At 39.2% G+C, this 22116-nt stretch overlaps 1 protein-coding gene across 4 annotated transcripts in view; it reads left to right on the top strand.

Annotated features, from left to right (window-relative positions):
- The window catches only part of cica (capicua transcriptional repressor a), a 36764-nt gene that overhangs the window by 8100 nt on the left and 6548 nt on the right, over nt 1-22116 (top strand). For 3 of the 4 annotated variants that reach the window (XM_035991493.1, XM_031295588.2, XM_035991492.1), the window contains exons 3-15: nt 370-637; nt 8341-8472; nt 9794-9947; nt 13377-13476; nt 13600-13782; nt 14048-14174; nt 14575-14741; nt 16157-16265; nt 16645-16727; nt 17197-18058; nt 18555-18643; nt 19840-20000; nt 20821-21064. In XM_035991493.1, the coding sequence (XP_035847386.1) occupies nt 370-637; nt 8341-8472; nt 9794-9947; nt 13377-13476; nt 13600-13782; nt 14048-14174; nt 14575-14741; nt 16157-16265; nt 16645-16727; nt 17197-18058; nt 18555-18643; nt 19840-20000; nt 20821-21064 (2679 nt within the window). The remainder of the gene's footprint in view (nt 1-369; nt 638-8340; nt 8473-9793; nt 9948-13376; nt 13477-13599; nt 13783-14047; nt 14175-14574; nt 14742-16156; nt 16266-16644; nt 16728-17196; nt 18059-18554; nt 18644-19839; nt 20001-20820; nt 21065-22116) is intronic. The other variant, XM_035991494.1, reaches the window with a different exon arrangement.

Genomic DNA, 22116 nt, shown 5'->3' with positions numbered 1-22116 from the left:
TACTAATCGTGATAGACCCTAAAGGTGGCCCTCACAAGTTTGTAGCTTGTTCCAAGTCACCTCTGATTCAAAGCAGAGTCGAATGGAGACTCAGAGTCAGCAAAATGATCTCCGAATTTTCTGAAAGCACTTGTGCACTTAAGGCAAAAGTGTGACATGAAAGTAGTGTTATTATCTGTGTTGTGAAGACTCTGTTTGGAACATACTGAACAAATGGATTAATAGCGGAGAAGTGGATTATGCTGCAGGAGTAGATTGAGCAGCTGCCATCTTTTAAGTATTTAATTCTCAAATATACATCTACTATATTTTTGCTATGATTTAGTTCTCTGCAAATACTAAAAATACTTTTTCGATGTCTCCTCCCAGTCACTGACCCCAGCCACAGTGGGCCATGCAGCATTGTCCAGCCCCTCCATGGTGCCCACTTCATCGGGCTCAATCCTGTCCTCCTCTGGTTCTGGAGGCAGGGAGCGTGAGAGGAAACCTGAGGGACACCAAGATGCCTCCGGAGGGGGGCTGCCACAGCCAGTAGCCTGTCACCCCACGCCGACTGCCCTGCTGCCGCTCATACTGCCAGCCGAGTCGCCCCACCCTGCTCCACGCAAGCAAATCATCATGGGACGGCCAGGAACTGGTGAGTAAAAACGGGGAGAGGGAATGAGATATCATCATGGTTCTGTGGCTTTGACCTCTGTTCACGTCAGATACAAAGTCTGCCGAGCCACACTTCTGCCATACTGTAAAGTAGGAAGGGATGTGCAGGCTGAAGCTTGTGTACTCTAACCCAGCCATTCTCGCTTTCATTATCCCTCTAGAGTTACAGAGTTACAGAGCATCATCAGAGTGCTATGGCTATGACTCATATACACTTTACTATTGTTTGCTTGCAGTGTAAGAAAGAAACCATACTCAAAGGATGTTTTTTTTGGCCCCTTAATTTGCCTTCCTAGTGCCTTGCCTCCGAGTGTTTTTATTTGGTTATTTATTCATACCGGTATTTATTAGGCATGTATGTGGCATATACTCAATTTTCACAAATTTGTTTTATTTTAAAATTGAATATATGATGAATGAAGTAAACAAACCAAGAGTGTCAGAAATGTTATGCTGCTTTAGGCTGCTGTTGTTTTCTATGAAATGCTCTTTCTTAGCCAATAGCACACAGTTAACAATGGCTTTATCATTGGCTTCCTTAAAAACAACCACAGTGGACACAGGGAGATGATTTGCATTCATGCAGATTATACCGGTGACAAAAAAAAGAAAAGCCGGAGGTCAATAGATTATAAATTGTTGGCATTTTATGAACATTCATTTTTGACCCAAGCTTCAGTCCTGCATGTAGATTTTGGTGTTCTAGGGATGTATATTGTGTTTATTTTCCTCATTACCTTCTTAAATCATTAGAGATGTTCCAATACCATTTTATCCTTCCTGATACTGATTTGACCTGAACTTGCGTATCGGCCAATACTGTATAACGATCCCATACCAGTCAATAAAAATAAAAAAAAAGGTATATATATATATATATATATATATACCAGTGTATATATATATATATATATATATATATATATATATACCAGTCAATAAAAATAAAAAAAAAGGTATATATATATATATATATATATATACCTTTTTTTATTTTTATTGACTGGTATATATATATATATATATATATATATACACTGGTATATATATATATATATATATATACCAGTGTATATATATAAGATAAGATCACTGCATAGACTCGCATGCTCACGGATACCAGCATTTTAGGCAGGATCCGAGGCATTTCCGAACATCTCTATAAACCATACTATCATCTAACTCTCTAAATTACAAGCTGTACTGTAAATGTCCGAAAGAGCACAGTGTGGTTTGAGGGAGGATGAAATTAAAGGGGGTGAAGTTACCCTTATGAGCAATTTTGTGCACCCTCTTTGGGCAAAAATCTGTTAAATATAAAATATTTTAGCCAGCTTTGTTTGCGTGCACTCTGTTGAATATCAGATTTGCCACTGAGAAAAAGAGGTGTTTGGGTTAATCATATACTGTGTGCTTGTTTCCATGCCAACCTTGCGATATTACAGCCGAAACTCAAATATGTGTTTTTGAATATAGGAATGAGGAAGATAGTTTCCATTTGAAAAGCATGATTTCTCATTTTGTGTCATTTTAGTACAACACTCTCTAAATCTGAAAACTCAGTGTAATAAATGTACAGGAATGTGTCTTAGTGCAGAGCGATATTGGCAATTTATTGGTTTTTCAGTTTCACAGTTCATACTGACATTTGATTTAAAAAAAAAAAGGGGTTGTGTTATGCAGTAAGTCATACAGACGATTATAAAAAGGAAGACGGTGCATTTTTCAGTTAATATGTAAATTTAGGAAAGGTGGCATGGTTGCAGCTACAGGAGAATTGCTAAAAACCATGAAAAGTGTCAAAAGTAGCAGAGTTATAGCATGAGGATCTGTAAATTCTAAATTTAAATACCGATATTTAGTATTTCATAACCCTTTTCTGATTAAATTATACTTTCTTGACTCAAGGCGGTAAAGGTGACTTCAGAGTAAAACCTTTTTCCTCTGAGACGTGAAGATCAGAGGTTTGATATATCAGTCGCGCCCCCCCCCCCCCACTGCTCAGTGTGTGTGTATTTTGTGACTCAGTCTGTGTTGTGTCAGTTATTGAGTATGCGTGTGTAGGGGGTGTCACCTTTTCATATCTATGTGTGTGTGTGTGTGTGTGTGTGTGTGTGTGTGTGTGTGTGTGTGTGTGTGTGTGTGTGTGTGTGTGTGTGTGTGCGTGTGTGAGTGAGAGAGTGTGAGAGATAGTTAAGGGGTGTTTCACTACTGAAACTTTAAAAGGGCGTGAGTATTGGCATGTCTAGACATGCAAGACTGAGAGCAGGAGTGCAGAGAGCAACAAGGACAATCACACCTCCTCCACAGCACACACACATACACACACACACACACACACACACACGCACGCACACATTCATCTCGCTGTTTCAGACAATCAACAACCTCAGACAGAGCATCAAGGGCAGGTCCAGCGTGATGTGAATGTGTTTCATCACTCTCAGCAGAAAAAGGAGTAATCATATTGCCAGCGTGTTGTCATGGATACCCTTTTCCCACCAGTAGAATTAGCACAGTAAAGCGTCGAGGCTTGAGCTGATTACCGTAGCGCGCTTTTATTCCTCTGTCTCTCTCTCATCCCTCGCACGGCTACTAACAGCCACCTGCCTCTGTAGCGTTACGTTTCCTCCGCCATACATTTTTAAAAACGCCGAGAGCCACAGCGAGCCCAGAAACAAACACAGGCAGAAGGTAGTGGAGGCCCCACGGCTGAGATCTCTCCTAAATATAGCCCAGCTCAAGTGCAGCTGCATTAGAATCACAAGTTTCATTACTGTGCACTCTTTGAGTACATCTGCAGCCTTCAGTGAAGAAGAGATAAGTGCTCAGATGTAGGTGAGGTCCCATCTTGTTTCACAGCTCAGGAACTGTATTATTGCTTTTGCACCCACAGGAGAAATTATTTGAAAAATTCTCCAAGTAGTGGTAATGTGTAGTCATAGGACAGGTGGATATCAACAGTTGAGAGTAGCATACTTTCCCACCTTAAAGCATGAAGACAGCTGTTCACCCCATCAGGAGTATTTTTTTTTCTTCCCTGCTGTCTCTTGCTATTCATCCTGTCAACGCTTCAAGTAAACCAATAAGAGACAGATGGTTATCTGCGCAGTGTTTCTTTCTCTGATATTTTTCACAACCTACCACTATCTGTGCTTCCCTGGAATATTCATGCCTCGCCTCTTCAGGGTGTCAGCAGGTCCTTTAAGCGTTTGAAGAATCTCGAGTTAGATTTGTTTAGCACCTTAAAGGATATGGCTATACTTTCTGTATATCTCTCACTGCCAACAAATCTCATATATAATTGGATTTTAAGAACATAAAATATAACACAAAATCAAAACTATATCACTTTAATCCCAATATGCCAGACACGTGCTTCCGATGTAATCCTAAAGGAACAGTCTTTCACTGCTTGTGGGAATGTAATGTGGTCAAACATTTTTAGGAAGGAGGTTCTTGAGATGGTTAGCCAGTAGAGGTGTTGAAATTAATCAAATAATCAATGCATCGAATCGTGGACATGGACGATGCTGCATCGATAATCGGCCGGGCCATAATCGATTATTTCTGTTTACAATTTAATGTATGCCTAACAACATTTTCAGTTTACATATTCTGTTATGTTTTGCACATTCAGGAAGTGCCGTGTGCTCAGTGCTGTAGTTTTATGTATCCAATTTATTTAGTATTAAAGCACTGCAGAATGTTTTGTTTTTGAAGCTTGAAAAGCTATGAATTAAATATCCTATATGGCTTTAATAGAAAAATGTATTAGACGCATCGTGATGCATCGAGATATCGAATTGAAGACATGATAATCGTAATCGAATCAAATCGGGAGATCAGTGAAGATTCACACCTCTATTAGCCAGACAACAAAACTAAAAATCCCTCGTTGGCCAAAGTTATGCACCCTGGGTATATAGCTAAGAGATTTTATAACTAAAAAGAGTGACCCTGCAGTAATATACTTGTTTCTCTTACAAGCTAAGTGAGCAATAGCTACATGATGGAAAAATGTAAACGGACCAAGTATGAATCGATATGTTACGAGTATATCAACATGTGTTACTAACTTACATACATTACTAAAGGAAGCTGGCAGTTTTTTTAAATATCTGGGGGAGCCGTATGGAGTTTTAAAAAAAAATGTTTTTATTTATTTGCCTATTCATTTGATGGTATACTTTGCTGCCAAGATTGACCCTTTCATTAATATGTAATGTTTGTTATAAAAGAAAGAAAGTGTCTTGGTCACAGTTCTTTAAAACAAATATAAGGGATCTGATTCAATATTGTTTGTTTATGTTATGTGTTCTATGTAAAAAAAAAAATGACTATGGTCCGATATATCGTTATCGTTAAACTCCCAAATATCAATATCATTATCAGCCTTAAAAATCCAGCATCGTTCGGACTGTACTGCTGATGTGCCCTTGAGCAAGTCATTAAATCCCTACAAGCCTAAGAGCTGCAGCAGTTCATTTATTCATTTTTATTTATTTATTTGCACATATACACATATATAAAAAGACTTCAAAAGAGAAAACTTCAAAAAGAATTCAAGAAAACATTTGAACATTGTGCAGGAGAGGTTTCGGAGCACAAAATGGCTTATGGAGATACCTCACCTAATAAATATCAATAGTCATACCAAAAAAGAGAAAAAGGATAAGAAGATAAAAACTAAAGATTACATAATTTATCAAAGTTTCAAGACTCAGCAGTAATTCAAAGTTGATGATGAATCTACATGGAAGTTTAGGTTTGCAAGTTGAAATACATTACAATGAAATCATGAAGTGTTATAAATCTTTGCTAATTAAAGTCCTTTTTCAGATGTTTTCAGTATTTCTGAATTAGACCTCTGCCCTTCCTGTGGATGATCAATAAGAAGGATAAAAAGAAGATATATATACTTTGTACAATAAAGTACATCATCAGTATCAGGGCTGCATGATGAGGAAAATATGCTATATGCGATAATGCTGTTGAACATCGCGATAATGATATTACTTGAAATAAATAAAGTTACAGATATTAAAGTGTACTCATTTCTGCATTTCTACTGCTTTCAGTATTCTGCTAAAATACAACAAATTGCTTGCTGAATTTAAAACAAATGTAAGGAAATTATTTCCAGCATTCGTTTATTGAACAAATTAAACATTGAATTGAATATAAAAGGCACCACTAAACAAGATTGACAGTTACATTTTAAAGTGCAGTTTTCTACTCATATTCTCTTTCAACTAACACATCTGTCTTCAGCGATATGTCGCAGCCTTTCGCGATGTGTATATTGAACTAGTTGATATTGTGATGACAATAAAATAAAACATATATTGTGCTGCCCTAATCAGTACTATTTCTGGTCCTGCCTGCCTTAAGAAAGTAACTTCTGGTGTGTAAAACATTTGAATAAGCCTCACTTCCTCAGCTGAAGTTCCCTATGCACACATCAACATAAACTGCCACTAAGTAGTAAGTGGCAAGGGTCAGAGCACAGCTGTAATAGTCATGAGACACTAATCAAAAGAGAACGTCTTGAACAGTGTGAACTGTACATCCAGGATATGTTTGCATTTTCTTCATTATCTAGCTCAGCAGTATCTGGATCTCCATTTTAGATGAGAAATTAGCCGGCGAATGGTTAGCTATAAATAGACCGTTTTGGAACTTTTTTTATAAAATTATTAATGGAAACAGAAACTGGACATTACAGTGCTGCAGCCAGTCAGGGGAGGAGTAGCGCTGTGGAGATAGTTCTGGCAGTGCGAGACTAGGGGGAGGAGTGGATGGTTAAACTGAGGCCGAAATCTTTATTATATAATATTTTATGATTATATATATATATATATATAAATGTACAGACACATAGAATAAACTGCTGCTGATAAAACCACAAACTATTCAACTGATTACCAAAGTAGAAATATCTAAAAATGCAGTAGGGATGGTATTAGCAGCAGTAATAGTTGTGGTTGTAGTAGTACTGGTGGTGGTTGTAGTATTAGTAGTAATGGTAGTTATACAGTAATAGTAGTGGTAGTATAAGCAGTTGTAGAGCTTTTAGTGGTATCGTATTGTGACGATACAAACGTATGAGCATATTGTGTTATCTGTTATCCAAATTAATGATTCTGAGGAAAATTATGAACAATATACCATACATTACATTACGTCCTCCTTCCATTTAGCGCTGACGTTTTATTTCTTTTAGTCCGTCTTTGTGTTGGCCTACTATTTTCTTTGCCCTTGTCCCCCTGTAACGTTACTTTGTAAAGCATCCGTGGGTTTCATGAAATGCGCTATATGAATCTAAGTTATTATTACGTTGGTTGCTTCAACAAACTTTTAATGCTTTGGCTCGTGACACAGTGACAGTGATACCCCGTTTAGCTCAGGAAACATTCAAAGAAGGCTAAGTTACCATATGCAACACTGGAAATGCAACGATGTAGAGGTGCAACGATGAATCGATTAATCAATTAGTTGTCAACTATTAAATTAATCACCAACTATTTTGATAATCGATTAATCGTTTGAGTCATTTTTTTATTAAAAAAAATAAGTTTTCTCTGATTCCAGCTTGTTAAATGTGAATATCTTCTAGTTTCTTCTCTCCTTTGTGACAGTAAACTGAATATCTTTGAGTTTTGGACGAAACAAGACATTTGAGGACGTCCTCTTAGGCTTTGGGAAACACTGATCCACATTTTTCACCATGTTTTGACATTTTTATAGATCAAACAACTAATCGATTAATCGAGAAAATAATCGACAGATTAATGGACTATGAAAATAATCGTTAGTTGCAGCCCTACAACGATGCATCTGTAACTTATTCTCTTATTGTAAATGATTTTCTGTCTGAGCAAAACATTCATTGCAACTGTATGACCTCCCTGTAATGCTAACTTGGTAATATACAGTGGGTAATACAGCACCGTAAAGAAAAGAGCTTTACAACAGCAGGATTGGTAAAAACACTACCGCTTTTGTCCAAAGCAATCGCTAGAATCAACACAAACTGAAAGTTACATATAGTCACTTTAAGTTGCGTTTTCAATGCAGGACTTTACGTGTAACATTGTATTTCACACTGTGGTAATACTACTTTTACTTACGTAAAAGATCTTAGTACTTCTTCCACCTCTGCTAGTACCGGTAATAGAGATTTGTGTACAAATTAAACTTTGTAATCTTTGGCTTGAAATGGTGCCCACTGGAGAAAGAGTTCAGTTCAGAGTCTATAGCTCGGCAGCAGTCTAGACGGCGAGTAGTCTGGAGTCTAAAATCTCTGTGGATAAAATAACAGGTTCCCTCATCACACCGCATGACCCCTCATCACTCATTATCCTGAGGGATGGTCTTTGTGTGTGTGTGTGTGTGTGTGTGTGTGTGTGTGCGTGTGTGCGTGCATGCATGTTGGAGAGGGGGCAGAGTAGGTGACTAAATACACAACTCCATTCATGGTCTTCAGTTTCTAGGAACGTGTAGTTTTTAGTAGCGCTTTAGCTCATCGCTGGCTGACGATCATGTAGGGTTTCACATGCTGCCACAGGGCAGTGCGCTACCTTCTGTCTACAGTCCATGATACTGACATGGATAAACATGGTGACATTTCACTTTCTCACTCTCTCTTTCTTTCCTCTCTCTCCTTTCGTGTTCCCACAGTTTGGACCAACGTGGAGCCTCGGTCGGTGCCAGTGTTCCCTTGGCATTCACTCGTCCCTTTCCTGGAGCCCAGCCAATCAGGAGCGGCTGCCCAGCCTGCTGATGGTCAACAGCTTGTCAATCAGAGCAAAGGTAGCAAATAGCCCCACTCCCTTTCTCTGAATTCAACAGCGTGTACCCAAAAATATATGACTGTATGTAATAAACAAATATTTCCCAATATAATAATTATAACTGGAAACAGTATGCAGGGCTTTGTTTCTGCCAAAAACACTCAAGTGCAAAGTCGGACGTACCAGCAGCCAAGTCAGAGTTTTCCAAAACACTTGCGACTGAATTGCAAATCAGCACAGTTGGTGTTTATGCCAAAATAGTTCCAGTAACATTGTTGATAACACTATTTGCTGACTGGAGTGCTAAAATGTATTCATAGACTAATATTGACCACTCGAGACGGTCAGTAATCTTCAGAGCTTCATTAGGCCGTATTTTAGATATTAAGTTATCTTTCTTTTCTATTTGTTGTGTTAGTGCCGCAACTATTGATTAATCATGCAGTCTACGAAATCAGAAATAGTTGATACAATTTCTCAGAGCCCCCATCATTAATCTAAAACACAAAGATATTGGATTTGCTAAAATATATGATAAAGAAAAGCAGAAAAGCCTCAAATTGCAGAGACCAGCGAATTGTTGGCAATGTTTGCTTGTAAATAGACTGAAAGGCTAATTGATTATCAAAATAGTTGCTAATAATTTCTGACAAATAATTTCAGCTCTAGACTAAATTACTACTACTAAATTAACCAGCTCACTTTAGAGTAAATCATGGCACCCCATTCATGACTGTGTCACATTATCAATCTCAAAAGAAAACAGACAGTTTGCTATTTTAGGATGTATGAGCATCAAAGATAAAAACAACTTTATTTTAGGGGATGTGTTTTAAGAGACCACCACACTGTATAAAGTCTTACATCACTAAAATCAATTCTCCATCTAAATCAATTCTACAAAACCTCTTGGCTAAGTTATAATGGCATTCAAAGTGGAGGCTAGTCATAGTAAAAGTAAGCAAGCTCACTAATGGGCTACAATACACTTTGTTAACAAGACAACTGCAGTATAAAAACAAAACAGAAAGAAATGCTGTGTCAACTAAGTTTTGGTAATTACTTTATTTACATTTAATGACAAAATACTTCTGTAATATACAGATATATTCACTACAACCTTGATGGAGCATTTCCTTTATATGTTCCTAGTATTCTTCTTACTACTGTTACAGATTATAACATAGATGTAGTCAGAGCTTCTCACACCTCCCACAGCCAGAATAAAGCTGCCCATCAGCAAGCTGCATGCAGCCTAGCCCTGTGTTTACAGACATATGGCGTAATTACTTTCATGAAGCTTTTCACTAACTGGCATATAAATGGCTTTTATTTTTTAGAGCCTCGTTGCGGTGTGGCCCTGGTGAGCGACGGGCGGACCGGCCCACCAGACCTAGAGAGGGGATCGCCGTCATGCCCTCCCCCGACTAATGACAATCCTCCTACAGACAGGGGAGGGGCTGACAGCGAGACAGAGAGCGATATAGATGACCCGTAAGTACAAAGAGGCTGGTTTTTATCCACATCACTGCTGGTATTATCATGGTGCTTGCTGCTTTAAAATTGTACGATTGTTTTCTGCAAATGTCTTTTTTGGCACATAAAAAGTAAAAAAAAAAAAAAAAAAAAATATATATATATATATATATATATATATATATATATATATATATTTAATTAACATAGCAGAATATAACAGTTCAGTGCTCAGCAGTGCATTTTGTGTTGGTTATCAAAGTCCAGCAATGGCTACGGATGGCAGATGGAATCAAGAGAAAAAGAGGAAGAAGCAGAAGAAACAAAAGATTTAATTTAAATTCAGATGTAGAGCAGCACTGTGGCACATTGGCCACATTGTGAAATGAGGCCAGTCCACCAGTCAGACACAGGAAACTGCCAGGCAACCGTTGATTCAATTCAGGTTTAGTTTACATGCAAGTGCGGTAATTTAAATCTGTACATTATTCACATATAAACTCAATGACTTCTTAAAGTGGGATGTCACTCTGTCAGTTTATTCTGTTGCATAGATGCCGGTTCATTAACATAGTATGTAAGAATTTGTTGAAATTTGAATCTTTTTATTTCTGATCTGATCCCTAGTTTAACAACTAATAGGGTTTTTTGGAGCCTTTTTTGGAAAGTCTTAATTTTTGTTTCCCAAATTATATGTATCCAGTTTGAAAGAAAAAAACAACTCTGTAGCTATATTTCAGTATTCCATACTTTTAATATGGAGAAACAACTTTTTTTTGTTGTTGTCGTAAGCTAACCTTCTGTCCTTTAAAAAGTTTCTGTGCTACATTTAAATGTAAACTCCTTTTGAGCAAACGCTTTATACATAGTGTTTCCTTTCTGCGACTCCGGGTATGACTCAGTAGAAACAGATAGTTACTGTAGATTATATTAGACACAGTTTGTCTGTGTAGTTTGAATCGCAGACTTTAAAACTCTCAAGGACGCTACGCTTAAAACAGGTGTACTGAAATCCACCTCTGACTGCAAAATTTGAAAGAAACAAACAAACAAACAACAAACAACTTTTCCACCAGCTGCATTGGTGTGTGTGTGTGTCTGGCAAGAGTTGTACAGTCTGTGCTTGTTCATTCCACTCAGTCTCAGGCTGCGTCTCTGCGTCTGGCTGGGTTATTGCTCTTTCAGAGTGACTCAGACGGGCTGCATGGCTGTCTGGCTGTCTGGCTGGTAATGTGGTTTTGAATGCTTCAGGGTCACCGTGCTAACAAAGGCCGCCATCACCGAACGAAGTGCTTCAGCAATCTCTCCATGTTGCAGTGGTTACGCCTGTTATCCAACTACATCTCAATGGAGAGACTAATGGCATAAATAAAAACTTTACTCATTTAACAAGATTTGAGCTCCATTTATTCGCTGCTTTTACAAATACACATTGTACAAATGCTTACAGACGCATACAAATATAAGCATAATATGCATTTTTTTTATTTTTTTTAAATGTATTTATATTTTGTTATCTAACACTTCTTATCTGTTACCCCCTAATTGTTTTTCTTGTTTGTATTTCCTAATGCCCAAACTGACCACTGACCTACCTTCATGGACACTGTGTGTGTTCCTTTATCTTAGCTGAATTCTGTGTTTGCTGTATATAATAAAAATGCTTTTGTAAAACTAGACAAGAAGGCAAAAAAGCGCCATATTCATGTAGTCACGGCTCGACACCGAGTTCACCCTCTAACAGCTGAAAGTTTTTAGACGTTCTGTCTGCCGCCTCACAGTTTCAAAAGACTTTTCTAATAGTCTTGACTTTAAAGCTCACAATTTAAACAGTTTGTTTTTCCAGTTGTGCCAAGAAACCTTTAATCCAGATTGAATCCAGATTTATAATTCTACAGTTTATATTTGTTTGTTTCATTCAAACAGGACTAGGTGGATGGAAACCTAGTATGTGGCTGCACCGTGTTTGGTTTATGTACTAAATTGTGGCCAAATTGTTACAGGTATAGTCAGCGGTGTCCATAATGTGAATTCCTAGATATTAAATGTTCATCTGCAATTTTCTGCAGTGGTCCCAGTAATATTTGTTCTTAAAGTGTACTGAAGTAGCACATCATATGACATGGTTAAGCTACGTTTGAGTCAAACAGTTAAGGACTGCTTTAATTTAATAAATTCAACATTATTCAATTTAATTCAGTATTATTTATTGTGTCAAATCACAACAGAAGTTATCTCAGGACACTTTACAGATGGAGTAGGTCTAGACCATTTTATAACTTACAGAGACCCAACAAATACCCAACATTATAATCATGCAGTTTTCGACAATTAGTCATTCTGTATTACTGATCTAAAGTGTCTTTGTTCTATTCAGTCTATTCAGTCACCAACCCACAGTGGACACTAGACAGTGGTTTGCATGACTTTGTTAAACAGACCAGACCTAGGTTGCATCCCATGACAATTCTACGAGCATGCCCACAGCCTCAAATGTTGGTCTTACGGAAACAGAGCAAGATAACGTTCCTGCTTCAGCTTGCAGACCGTGGTCGGGAAGCACAGGGGAGGCTTTGTTTACTTTACTTGGCTCTTGGAGCTTCAGCATGTATTCAAAGACAAACTGAAACCGGCACTGTTCATTTACTACCCCTTGACAACTTTACTGTCAATTTCTTCTCTGCTCCGATCACCATACACTCACTACACTCACACTACGCACTGAGCTGTTCTTCTTTTAACATTATGCATCAACACCCTACAAATATGGGATTGCGCAGCAGCAACAACCGCATATAAATTGAGGAAGTGGATCAGATGATTGATCTTTCTTGATTTATGTTTTATGATTCATGTTCTCTTTTTGTCTATGTGCAAGTATCATCTCTAATATAATCTGTACTATTATATCAATATATAATAAGAATTTGTATACAAATGAATGTCTTGTTTACTGCTTACTGTTTCTCCAACTGCTATAACAGTTATCTGTTCTTTTTCTGTCTGGTTGCTTTTTCCTTGAAACGATCCAGTGGCTCGCAGGAAGAGTGCAATTTAGTAGAAGTAGAGAAAGCAGTTTCTGTGGAATTAACTGAATAACTACTCAGTAGTTGGCATGCACAGTGATAACAACCAAGGCTGAAAACAGATAAAGAAAAGTGTGTCAGTTACATTAACGGTAAATGAAAGGAAAACAAAGCCAGGAAGACAAAGGGAAAACACTGTTCTGGTTGGCTGACATTGGCATACTGGTCAAGTGCTTACTGTACATTAAGTGGAACTTTATGGAGCCTTATCTTCAAACTACAGAGGTGTGATATACATGAGGATCATTGTGTCTTTACCAACCCTTTAGCCTCGTGAAAGCCCCTCACAGTGTGGGATTTCCCTCGATTTCCCGCCTCTTATCGACTCACAGTTTCACTTTTTCTCTCTGTGTGAATGCAGGTTCTCCCCGGGTGTGGCCAACGATCCGACGCCCTCTGATGGCCCCATGAAGAGACGCACACAGTCCCTCAGCGCCCTGCCCAAGGACGGAGACAGGAAGGTCAGTCCACAGTGCAGACAGACAGTCTATCAGTAGAAAAAGGCAAAAAAGATACAGAAAAACAGAGACAGATTAATGCTAAACCTAAAACTAGCGCTGTGTGCTCTTTCAAACCCCAACCAGAGGGAGAAGGACCACATCCGCCGACCCATGAATGCATTCATGATCTTCAGTAAACGCCACCGGGCCCTGGTGCACCAGCGACATCCCAACCAAGACAACCGGACAGTGAGCAAGATCCTGGGGGAGTGGTGGTACGCTCTAGGGCCCAACGAGAAGCAGCAGTACCACGATCTGGCCTTCCAGGTAAACATACTCTCTAAAATTCTTTAATTGCTTCTTATTTTCTGTATGTTTTACAGTTTACTCCTAATGGCCATAACAGAGTAGTGAATCTTTAGCCAGTATATGAGAGCTTTTTAATTGTATGCTCTAGACATCCAGCTTCACCAACAGCAGTAGCAGCTTGTTGGGAATTAGGTGATGAAAAACAGGCACCATGGCTGAACTACAGAAACTAGAACAGCATCGACAGAAAGTTAAAGACCCTCTCCTCCTCCTCTTCCTCCAGGTGAAAGAGGCCCACTTCAGAGCGCACCCAGACTGGAAGTGGTGCAACAAGGACCGCAGAAAGTCGCTGTCAGAGGGCCGCGGGATGCCAAAGGAGCCACGGGAGAGGAGCATGTCAGAGAGCATAGGTGTGTGTGTGTGTGTGTGTGTGTGTGTGTGTGTGTGTGTGTGTGTGTGTGTGTGTGTGTGTGTGTGTGAATTAGCATTTCCAAGCCAGTGTACAAAATGCCTTTTACAAGGAAAACATCTTAGATCAGTGAATCATCAACTGCTTTTAATCTATTTTCCGTTTTAGATCCTGCAATCACTTCAAATACATTCAGCCATTGTCTGACTAAATGTGCTGTAATTATAAAAAAAACATTATACTGATTGTTATTGCATATTGCTAAACCTAACCCAATATGCTGATGCTCTTAGACAGAGCATCGGTGTGTATTTTATGGAACTACTTTTATTGATCTATTTCATACATGATACAGTGTGATATTTTTTCTTTGATCAGAGTCTTTCCCCTCTCGTCTCCAGATCCCCATCCGGAGTCTCAGGTGCTGGAGGGGAAGGGAGGAGGCTGGCCAGGGGGATCTGAGCGTCGAGGGGGGCTGTTTGTGGGGCAGCACCCCCGTCCCCGAGCCTTTTCCCAGAGTGCTGTGCACACCCTGGAGCAGAGGGAGAGAGAGAGAGACTTGGAGAAGGTAGGCAGTTGTTAATCTGTAGCTCAAAGGCAGCAAACAGAGTCGGGAGATTTAAGAATGTGAAGCAAACTGTACGAGATCAGCAGCTAGTTTAATCTGAAAGCTAGAGAAAGTTCAAATGAATGTGCTTTCAGTCAAGTCAAGAGTGTTATTCTTATTATTATTATCCATACTATTCTTCCTGCACATACACTTATTCTTACTACTCTTACAATGTTACTGTTTCTGCACTACAATGGTACTGTTACCACACTGCACATAGCTGTCCATATCTGTCTATATGGTTCATACTGAATATCCATATTTATTCTGTTTTTCTTATAATATATTCTGTTAATACACTGCATATATCTATATTATTCTTACTACTATTATAATGTTACTGCTACTACATTGCACATATCTGTACATGTTGTTCATACATTGTTCATATTACATAGCCATATTTATTCTGCTCTTATAGGTATAGGTATTCTTATCTTATAGGTAACTGCTAATACACTGCACATATTTATACTTAATTTATATTACTCTAAACCACCTCTTGTAAACCAACTGTATACTACTGTCTACACTGCACTATATTTCTTGTCCCTATGCACCACCTGTCTATACTTTGTATATCGCATTGCACTTTTCTGCTTTTTTTGCACTTCTGGTTGGACGCAAACTGCATTTTGTTGTCTTTTGTACTTGTACTCTGCACAATGACAATAAAGTTGAATCTAATCTAATTATTCAATGAACTTTAAACTAATTTGTTGCATCAAAGAGAACAAAGAAAAAAGTAAATCAAATAAAAAATCTGAAAATAAAAGCAGCAGACTGAAGTAATTCTTAAAAGGGCCAATGCTTGTGTGTATGTGAGCGCCTACGCACCAACATGCGTGTGTGTATTTATAGATATAGCAGACGTGTGTCCTTCACATTGCAATGCATTTTGGTTGAACGGAAAACAGGCTGTAAAAAAAAAAACTATTCAAATGGACTCGCTTGGTTCTGTGTGTGAGGGCTCGAGTTGTTGCTGCTCAAAGCTCTGGAGGAGCTCAGCCTCCAACTTCAAAGGTTTCACTTTCTACTTTTTAGTGCCTTTGAAGGCACTGTGGTGTTTGCAGCTTCGCTCCTAATCACAGAGGGATAGGTCTGCATGTGAACTCTTTTGTTTTGAAGGCGTTCATTTAATGCTGGTGGCAAAGCCGCATACGTATGCATGCTTTGATAATAGTGATACTACTTCTTTCTGAAGTGTTGTTCAATTCTGTAAGTCCCCATTTTTGAGGAGATCTTTTAGGTTTTTCTTTTTAGTTTTGAGTCTATAATCAGTGTCCTTAAAATAAATATCGTGTCTGCAACAACTACTCAGACATGTTTTTGAAGTTGTAAAACTGTAAAATGTGCTTTTTCTTTTCTGTCAGGAGGACAGGGCGGGTTTGTTTCGCCACCAGGGCGGGGCCAGCGAGGACGTGACCAGCGACGAAGAGCGCATGGTCATCTGTGAGGAAGAGGGGGACGATGATGTCATGGGTGAGCTAGATGATCAGCACAGTGGTCGAGTGGTGGTTAGAGAGAGACTGTTGCATAACCACAAAGTCATAGTTTCATTTCCCACAACAATCAGTGTGTCTTTAAAAAAAGACACTAAACTTCAGCCGTCTCTTAGTCAGAATGACAATTTTCAGCAAAACACCTCTGAAGCTAAAAACAAAAGTAACTGTGTCATCTGGTGAGCCTCAGCCCCTGACTGTAATTGCCAGCGTTAGAATATGGCAATAACACATAATTGGCTTTTTGATGGGGATACTGTTGATTTGAAGGCAGTGATTGCAAATGAAATAATGTCCAGGGAGCAGTGGAAAGTGGGTTTGCTGAAATTTGTTAAAACACTTCTGATATCCACCCTCAGAGGATTCCTGTCCTGAAGGCTCCATTGACCTCAAGTGTAAAGAGAGAGTGACGGACAGCGATGAGGACGAACCAGATGGACAGGTAGCTGCAGTGCTCATCAAATAACTTGAGTTATTTTATATCCACAGTTGGCTTCACTTTAAGCTAGATTTTCTGGGCAACCATGTGTCCCCTTCCCTCATTTTGTTCTGGATATACAATACAAAGGAAATGTTCATACTTTTTTTGAGGGGTTTATTTCTTTTTTATGCAATACTTGTTTCTGATCTATATAATTTATATAGTCTCTGCATCAAGAAATGGAGTATAACATACCAGATTTGGTAGCTCAAGTATTAATGTAGCTCACTTTACAGTGTAGAGCCTTAAAGAGTTGCTTTCTTTATCAACAGTGTAATTCTGTATATAAGGCATCATATCGATGGTGGTTCCTTTATTTTCTTCCAGCATTTAAAAACACACAGACTTTCCAGAGTTACTGAAAGTTCTTAAGTAACTTTACATGGTAACTTTCCCAGCTTTGATCGCTACGTCTCTCTTTTCCCTCCAGCATGGCTTCCAGCCAATGACTCGCTCCTCTCTCCCTCCTTCCCCTCCCTCCGTCCCTCACTCCAACTCCACCTCAGCTAAAGGGAACGGAGTAGGAGGGGGTGGTGAAGAGGGGTCTGAGAGGAAGAGAAAGAGAGGTGCAGACGGAGGAGAGGAGGGGAGCGATGGAAGATCCAAGAGAGAAGAAACATCAGCAGGTATCGGAGAAGAAGGTGGAGGAGGTGGTGTCTCCTCTCTGTCCGTCACAGGCTCAACATCCAGCACCCAGGCTCCCCTCGCTTTGGCCCCGCAGGGTTTGACCCAGGTCGCCGGCGCCGTCCGCGTGGCCCCCACTGTGGCGACCAATGTAGTACGATCCATCGTCAGCACGCCAGTGGAAGGGGCCGTCACCCTCAGCTCCCTGCCTCAGGACAAGAAAGCCGCTCTCCTGATTGGAGGAGGTGGACCTCAGCAGCTGCCAATCACCGCAGGGGGTGGGTACCTGTCCTCCTCCTCCTCCTCCTCCCCTGGTCCAGTCAGTGTAACCCCAGTGGGGGGCAGCGGTCTGGTCACTAGCCTAGTTCTGGGAGGGTCCTTTCCCGCTGTCCAACCAGTGCAGCTCCTCACCCCGCAGCCGCACGCACAAACCCCCCTACCTGTCCTCCAGCCACAGCTCCACCCCACTGCCGCCATCTCATCTCTCACACCTCCCGGCTTCCCCAAGCCGCTAGCGCAGGTCCAGTTCGTCCTGCCTACTGAGAGCCCTTCCTCCCCTCAACTCACCCAGCAGCAAATTCTCTCCCTGCCCTCCAATGCCACCCTGGCCAATGGCATGCACTCAGGGGCGGGAATCAGAGTTGCATCAGTCAGCCCCGGAACCAGAGGTGAGACAGAGAGAAACGATTGGCTGACAAAAAAAAGAACAAATTAGAGTTTCGTCTTAGTGATTTCACTGGTCCACTGAAAAGAAGTAATTTTCTTTAATTTTTCTTTTTGCTTTAGTTCCCTTCTTTCTTATTAATCATCTCCACAGGAAGCTCTGAAAATAGATTTGATTGTCTTACATAAACAGGAGATGAATGATTGACAGGAGAAACGCTGTTGACATGAGTATGAGCACCCACCGCCCACCCAAGCCTTAATCACTCTCTATTCATAAGAGTCTGAAGCAACAGAACAGTGTTCCACTTTGTTATCAGAGAGGAATTTCACTATTATCAGCAGCTGAAATGTCCTCTCTGTCTCAGTGTGTCTCCACCCACCCGTCGCTCCTGTGCTGTGTTCACCTTGATTCTGTTTCTCACACTGAGTGTTTTAATTCTCTCTGTCTCTCACTCTTTCTCTCTCTCTCCTTCTCACTCTTGGTTCCCATGGCAACAGTGAGAACAGGGTCTACTCCTCCTCATCCTTCCATTTCCCTAGTCGCGCCGCCTCTTCCTGTGCAGAACGGCCCCGCGACAGGAAACAAGGTAAGAATGTCAATGCGGTGACTAGGGGCTGCGACTAAGGGTTATTTTCATTGACAATTAATCTGTCAATTATTTTCTCGATCGATTAGTTGTTTGGTCTATAAAATGTCAGAAAATTGTGAAAAATGTTGATCATTGTTTTCCAAAGCCCAAGATGACATCCTCAGATGTCTTGTTTTGTCCTCAACTCAAATATATTCAGTTTACTGTCACAGAGGAGTGAAGAAACTACAAAATATTCAAATTTAGGAAGCTGGAATCTGGAATTTGGACCTTTTTTTTTCTTAATAAATTACCCAAAGCGCTTAATCGATTATTAAAATAGTTGGGGATTAATTTAATAGTTGACATCTAATTGACTAATCTTTGCAGCTCTAACGGTGACTAAAGCAGTCAGCAGTGTCAAGGATGAATAGACGCCACCCTGTTTGCTGACAGGTGACGAGGTAGTTAACTCCACAACAGCATCAGCGGCATTACAACTGTTAACACATGTTCATGATGGGAACAAAGTGGATTACAGAAGGTCGGCCTGCTTAATGCTTATGTTTTACTGCTGCAATCTTTAACTATTTTTGATTGGTCTGATTCAGACCAAAACTTTAAAAAAAAGAATTCACTCTTTGAGGTCAGAAAAGTATCTTCACAAACTGAGATGAAAACTGCTGTTTTCTTTTGTTTTTTTTTATGAGACGTCATTTATTAAGAAAAAATACAAAATATTTGCTGGTTCCAGTTTTTCAAATGTTATGATTTTCTGCTCATCTCTCTTTTATATAATTGTAAATTACATATTTTGGGGTTTTGTTAGTCAGATAAAACAAGCAATTTAATGAAGACCTCCTGAGCTAGGCACTCCTGAAACAGGCACTTTTTTTCTCATTATTTACACTATTCTTCCCTTATGAACGTAATGATTAATCAATTATCAAAACAATTAAAATTAAATGACTGCTGACTGCTGTGCTGCTTTATATTCAGAAGGGACCAGTTGCTTTAACAAAGTGCTAGAATTGTTTTGAGGACCATAAAGCCACATGTGATATTTATGATATATATATATATATATATATATATATATACTAGATACATAACAAATAATATCAGATGTGTGTTCTCTAAAAACGGTATATGTTAAGATTAGTTGGTGTAAAATTCCTTTTGTTTATGTGCTTTTCTTCCCCTCCCCACATCAGATCATCCAGATCGCTCCCATGCCTGTGGTCCAGACCAGCGTTCATCCTAGTGGCGCAGCAGCAGTGCATCCTGGGAGCCCCTTTCCTGTTTCCGTGGCAACAGTGATGGCTCCAGGTGTCGCGCCCCCACAGACCGTTCTTCTGACCTCTCCACCCACCAGGTCACTAACACCTGAAAGACAGCAACATATACCCACTTTTATTTTCCTCAGTCACTGCTTCAGCTGGAACGATGTGAACTATGATACTAACTGTAAAGACTGTAAAGTTTAGACATGGGTGAAAGAAAATATAGTTCCATTTGGCCACATTGTGGAAAGTAAAAATTAGTAAAAATTTTTTTTAGCAAAAATCCCCAAAATGTATTTGTTCCATCTACTCAAATGTGTTTTATTTTTGTTTTCCATGCTAGTAACTAAATATCTGTAGATTTTGGATTGTTAGTCGGACAAAACAATTTAATATTTGATTCACATTTCTTCTTTCTTTAAGATATGATGCTTTATTGTCATTAAACACATACATGTTATATATAAATAGGCATAGTCATATACTGCCCATACGTGGCACATAGAATTAAATAAAAATCATAAAAAAATAAAATACCATACATATTGCATTAGCAGCAGAAGTTAGGTTTTGTACTTAGGGCCTAGGTACTAGTTGTTTATTACTATGATTATTTATTGATTATTTAAGAGAATAATCAACAGAATAATCAATAATAAATATATATATAAAGTATAATATAAAATGTTTGCAAGCATACATTTGCTCTCTCATATACATACATATGTCTGTTGTATCATCTATAATTCATCTTTTTTTAAATATAATTTTATAATATATACAAACTTAAATATTGTAGTCTTTTAGTATCTGTGCTGTTGCTTAATGAGCCATAGAAGTTAGTAAGCTGCTCAGGTCATATTATACTCCGCCATATTCAGCTTTGACACTCATCACTCTTCTCTCCTTTAGGATCACCTATGTCCAGTCTGGCCCAGGAGTTACCACAGCAACGCCCCAACAGGCCACACCCACTCCAGGCCCTGCGTATCTCCCATCATCCCTGGCAACCCTGGGCTTCACCGCCATCGCCCCGGCCGGGCAAACCTTGGTTCAGCCAATTGTTGGTGCACCGCCACTGTTGGCTCCAGCCCCGCCCCTGAGCTGTCAATCACAGACCCCTCCGGGTCAGGCCTCGGGAACGGCTGGTCGTCAGGTAAAGAGGAACAGAGAACTGTACAGTGTTAGTACCGTTATGTATAGGTGTGGGGTCATGAAGAAAATTTGAAAAATGAATATCAAAAGTAGTTCATAAATAGTATTTGAGGAGTGAAAAATGTCGATGTTTTACCAGTGTTTTTTTAAAGCAATTGGTATCGATAAATCATTACTCCTTTTGAGACATTAAGGAAATGACTGTAAAAACAAAACAAGAGAAAATATTGGCAGTCACTTTCGGCCTCTACACTACATTTTACATTGTGTGGCACCAGTTTTGAAAACTGCCGAGTTGATTTGCAGCACAAAGATTAGTTTACTGTGTGTAAGAAAACTGAATATTTTTTTGCTCCAGAAGAATAAATCAATTTAATTCCACTTCCACTTTTCTCACTGCTTTAGCGTAACTTCTCATGACATGTTCACGGTTGTCAATAATAACTTTATTTGTATAGCACCTTTCATACATTAAATGCAGCTCAAAAGTGCTTTGAAGTATGACATTAAAAACAAAACACAATAGAGAAAAGACAACATAAAGACAAGATAAATAAGCTCATAAGAATAAAATAAAAGACAATTAAAAGGCACAGAAATTAAAGTAGTAAAATGGCAGTAGAAAAAGATAAAAAGTAAAAATTTTCAAAATTTAAATTTTAGGCCTTAAAAAGTTTCAAATTCTTAGTATTGTGTTCTAGGTCTAAATTTAACTTAATTTTAAACAGGTCTTAATTTTCCTACGTCCATGCAATGCTACCTCATTTTGCTCAGTTCTTTCTTTCGCTAGTTCAAATATAATTTCGCTGTATTACGACTACAAATGAGACCAACATGTAACTTATGTTGCAGCCAATCAGTTTTCGTGTTATTGGTGCGAGTCTCTTTCGGATTGTACAACAGACATGAAAGAGATTCTATTCTTCGGCTATGGGGAAGTGCAAGTTTAGTGATACTTGGCTTGAGAAAACTGAATTTAGGGCTTAGTTGATGTTGTGATAAAGGTCTTAAATTTAATTCATACTGGTCTTAAAAAGTCTTAAATTTAAATTG

This window comes from Sander lucioperca, chromosome 14 (genome assembly GCF_008315115.2).
Source record: "Sander lucioperca isolate FBNREF2018 chromosome 14, SLUC_FBN_1.2, whole genome shotgun sequence".
In the NCBI taxonomy this organism is placed as follows: domain Eukaryota; kingdom Metazoa; phylum Chordata; class Actinopteri; order Perciformes; family Percidae; genus Sander; species Sander lucioperca.
Note: the sequence above shows the minus strand (reverse complement) of the source record. Positions and strands in the feature narration are given on the sequence as shown.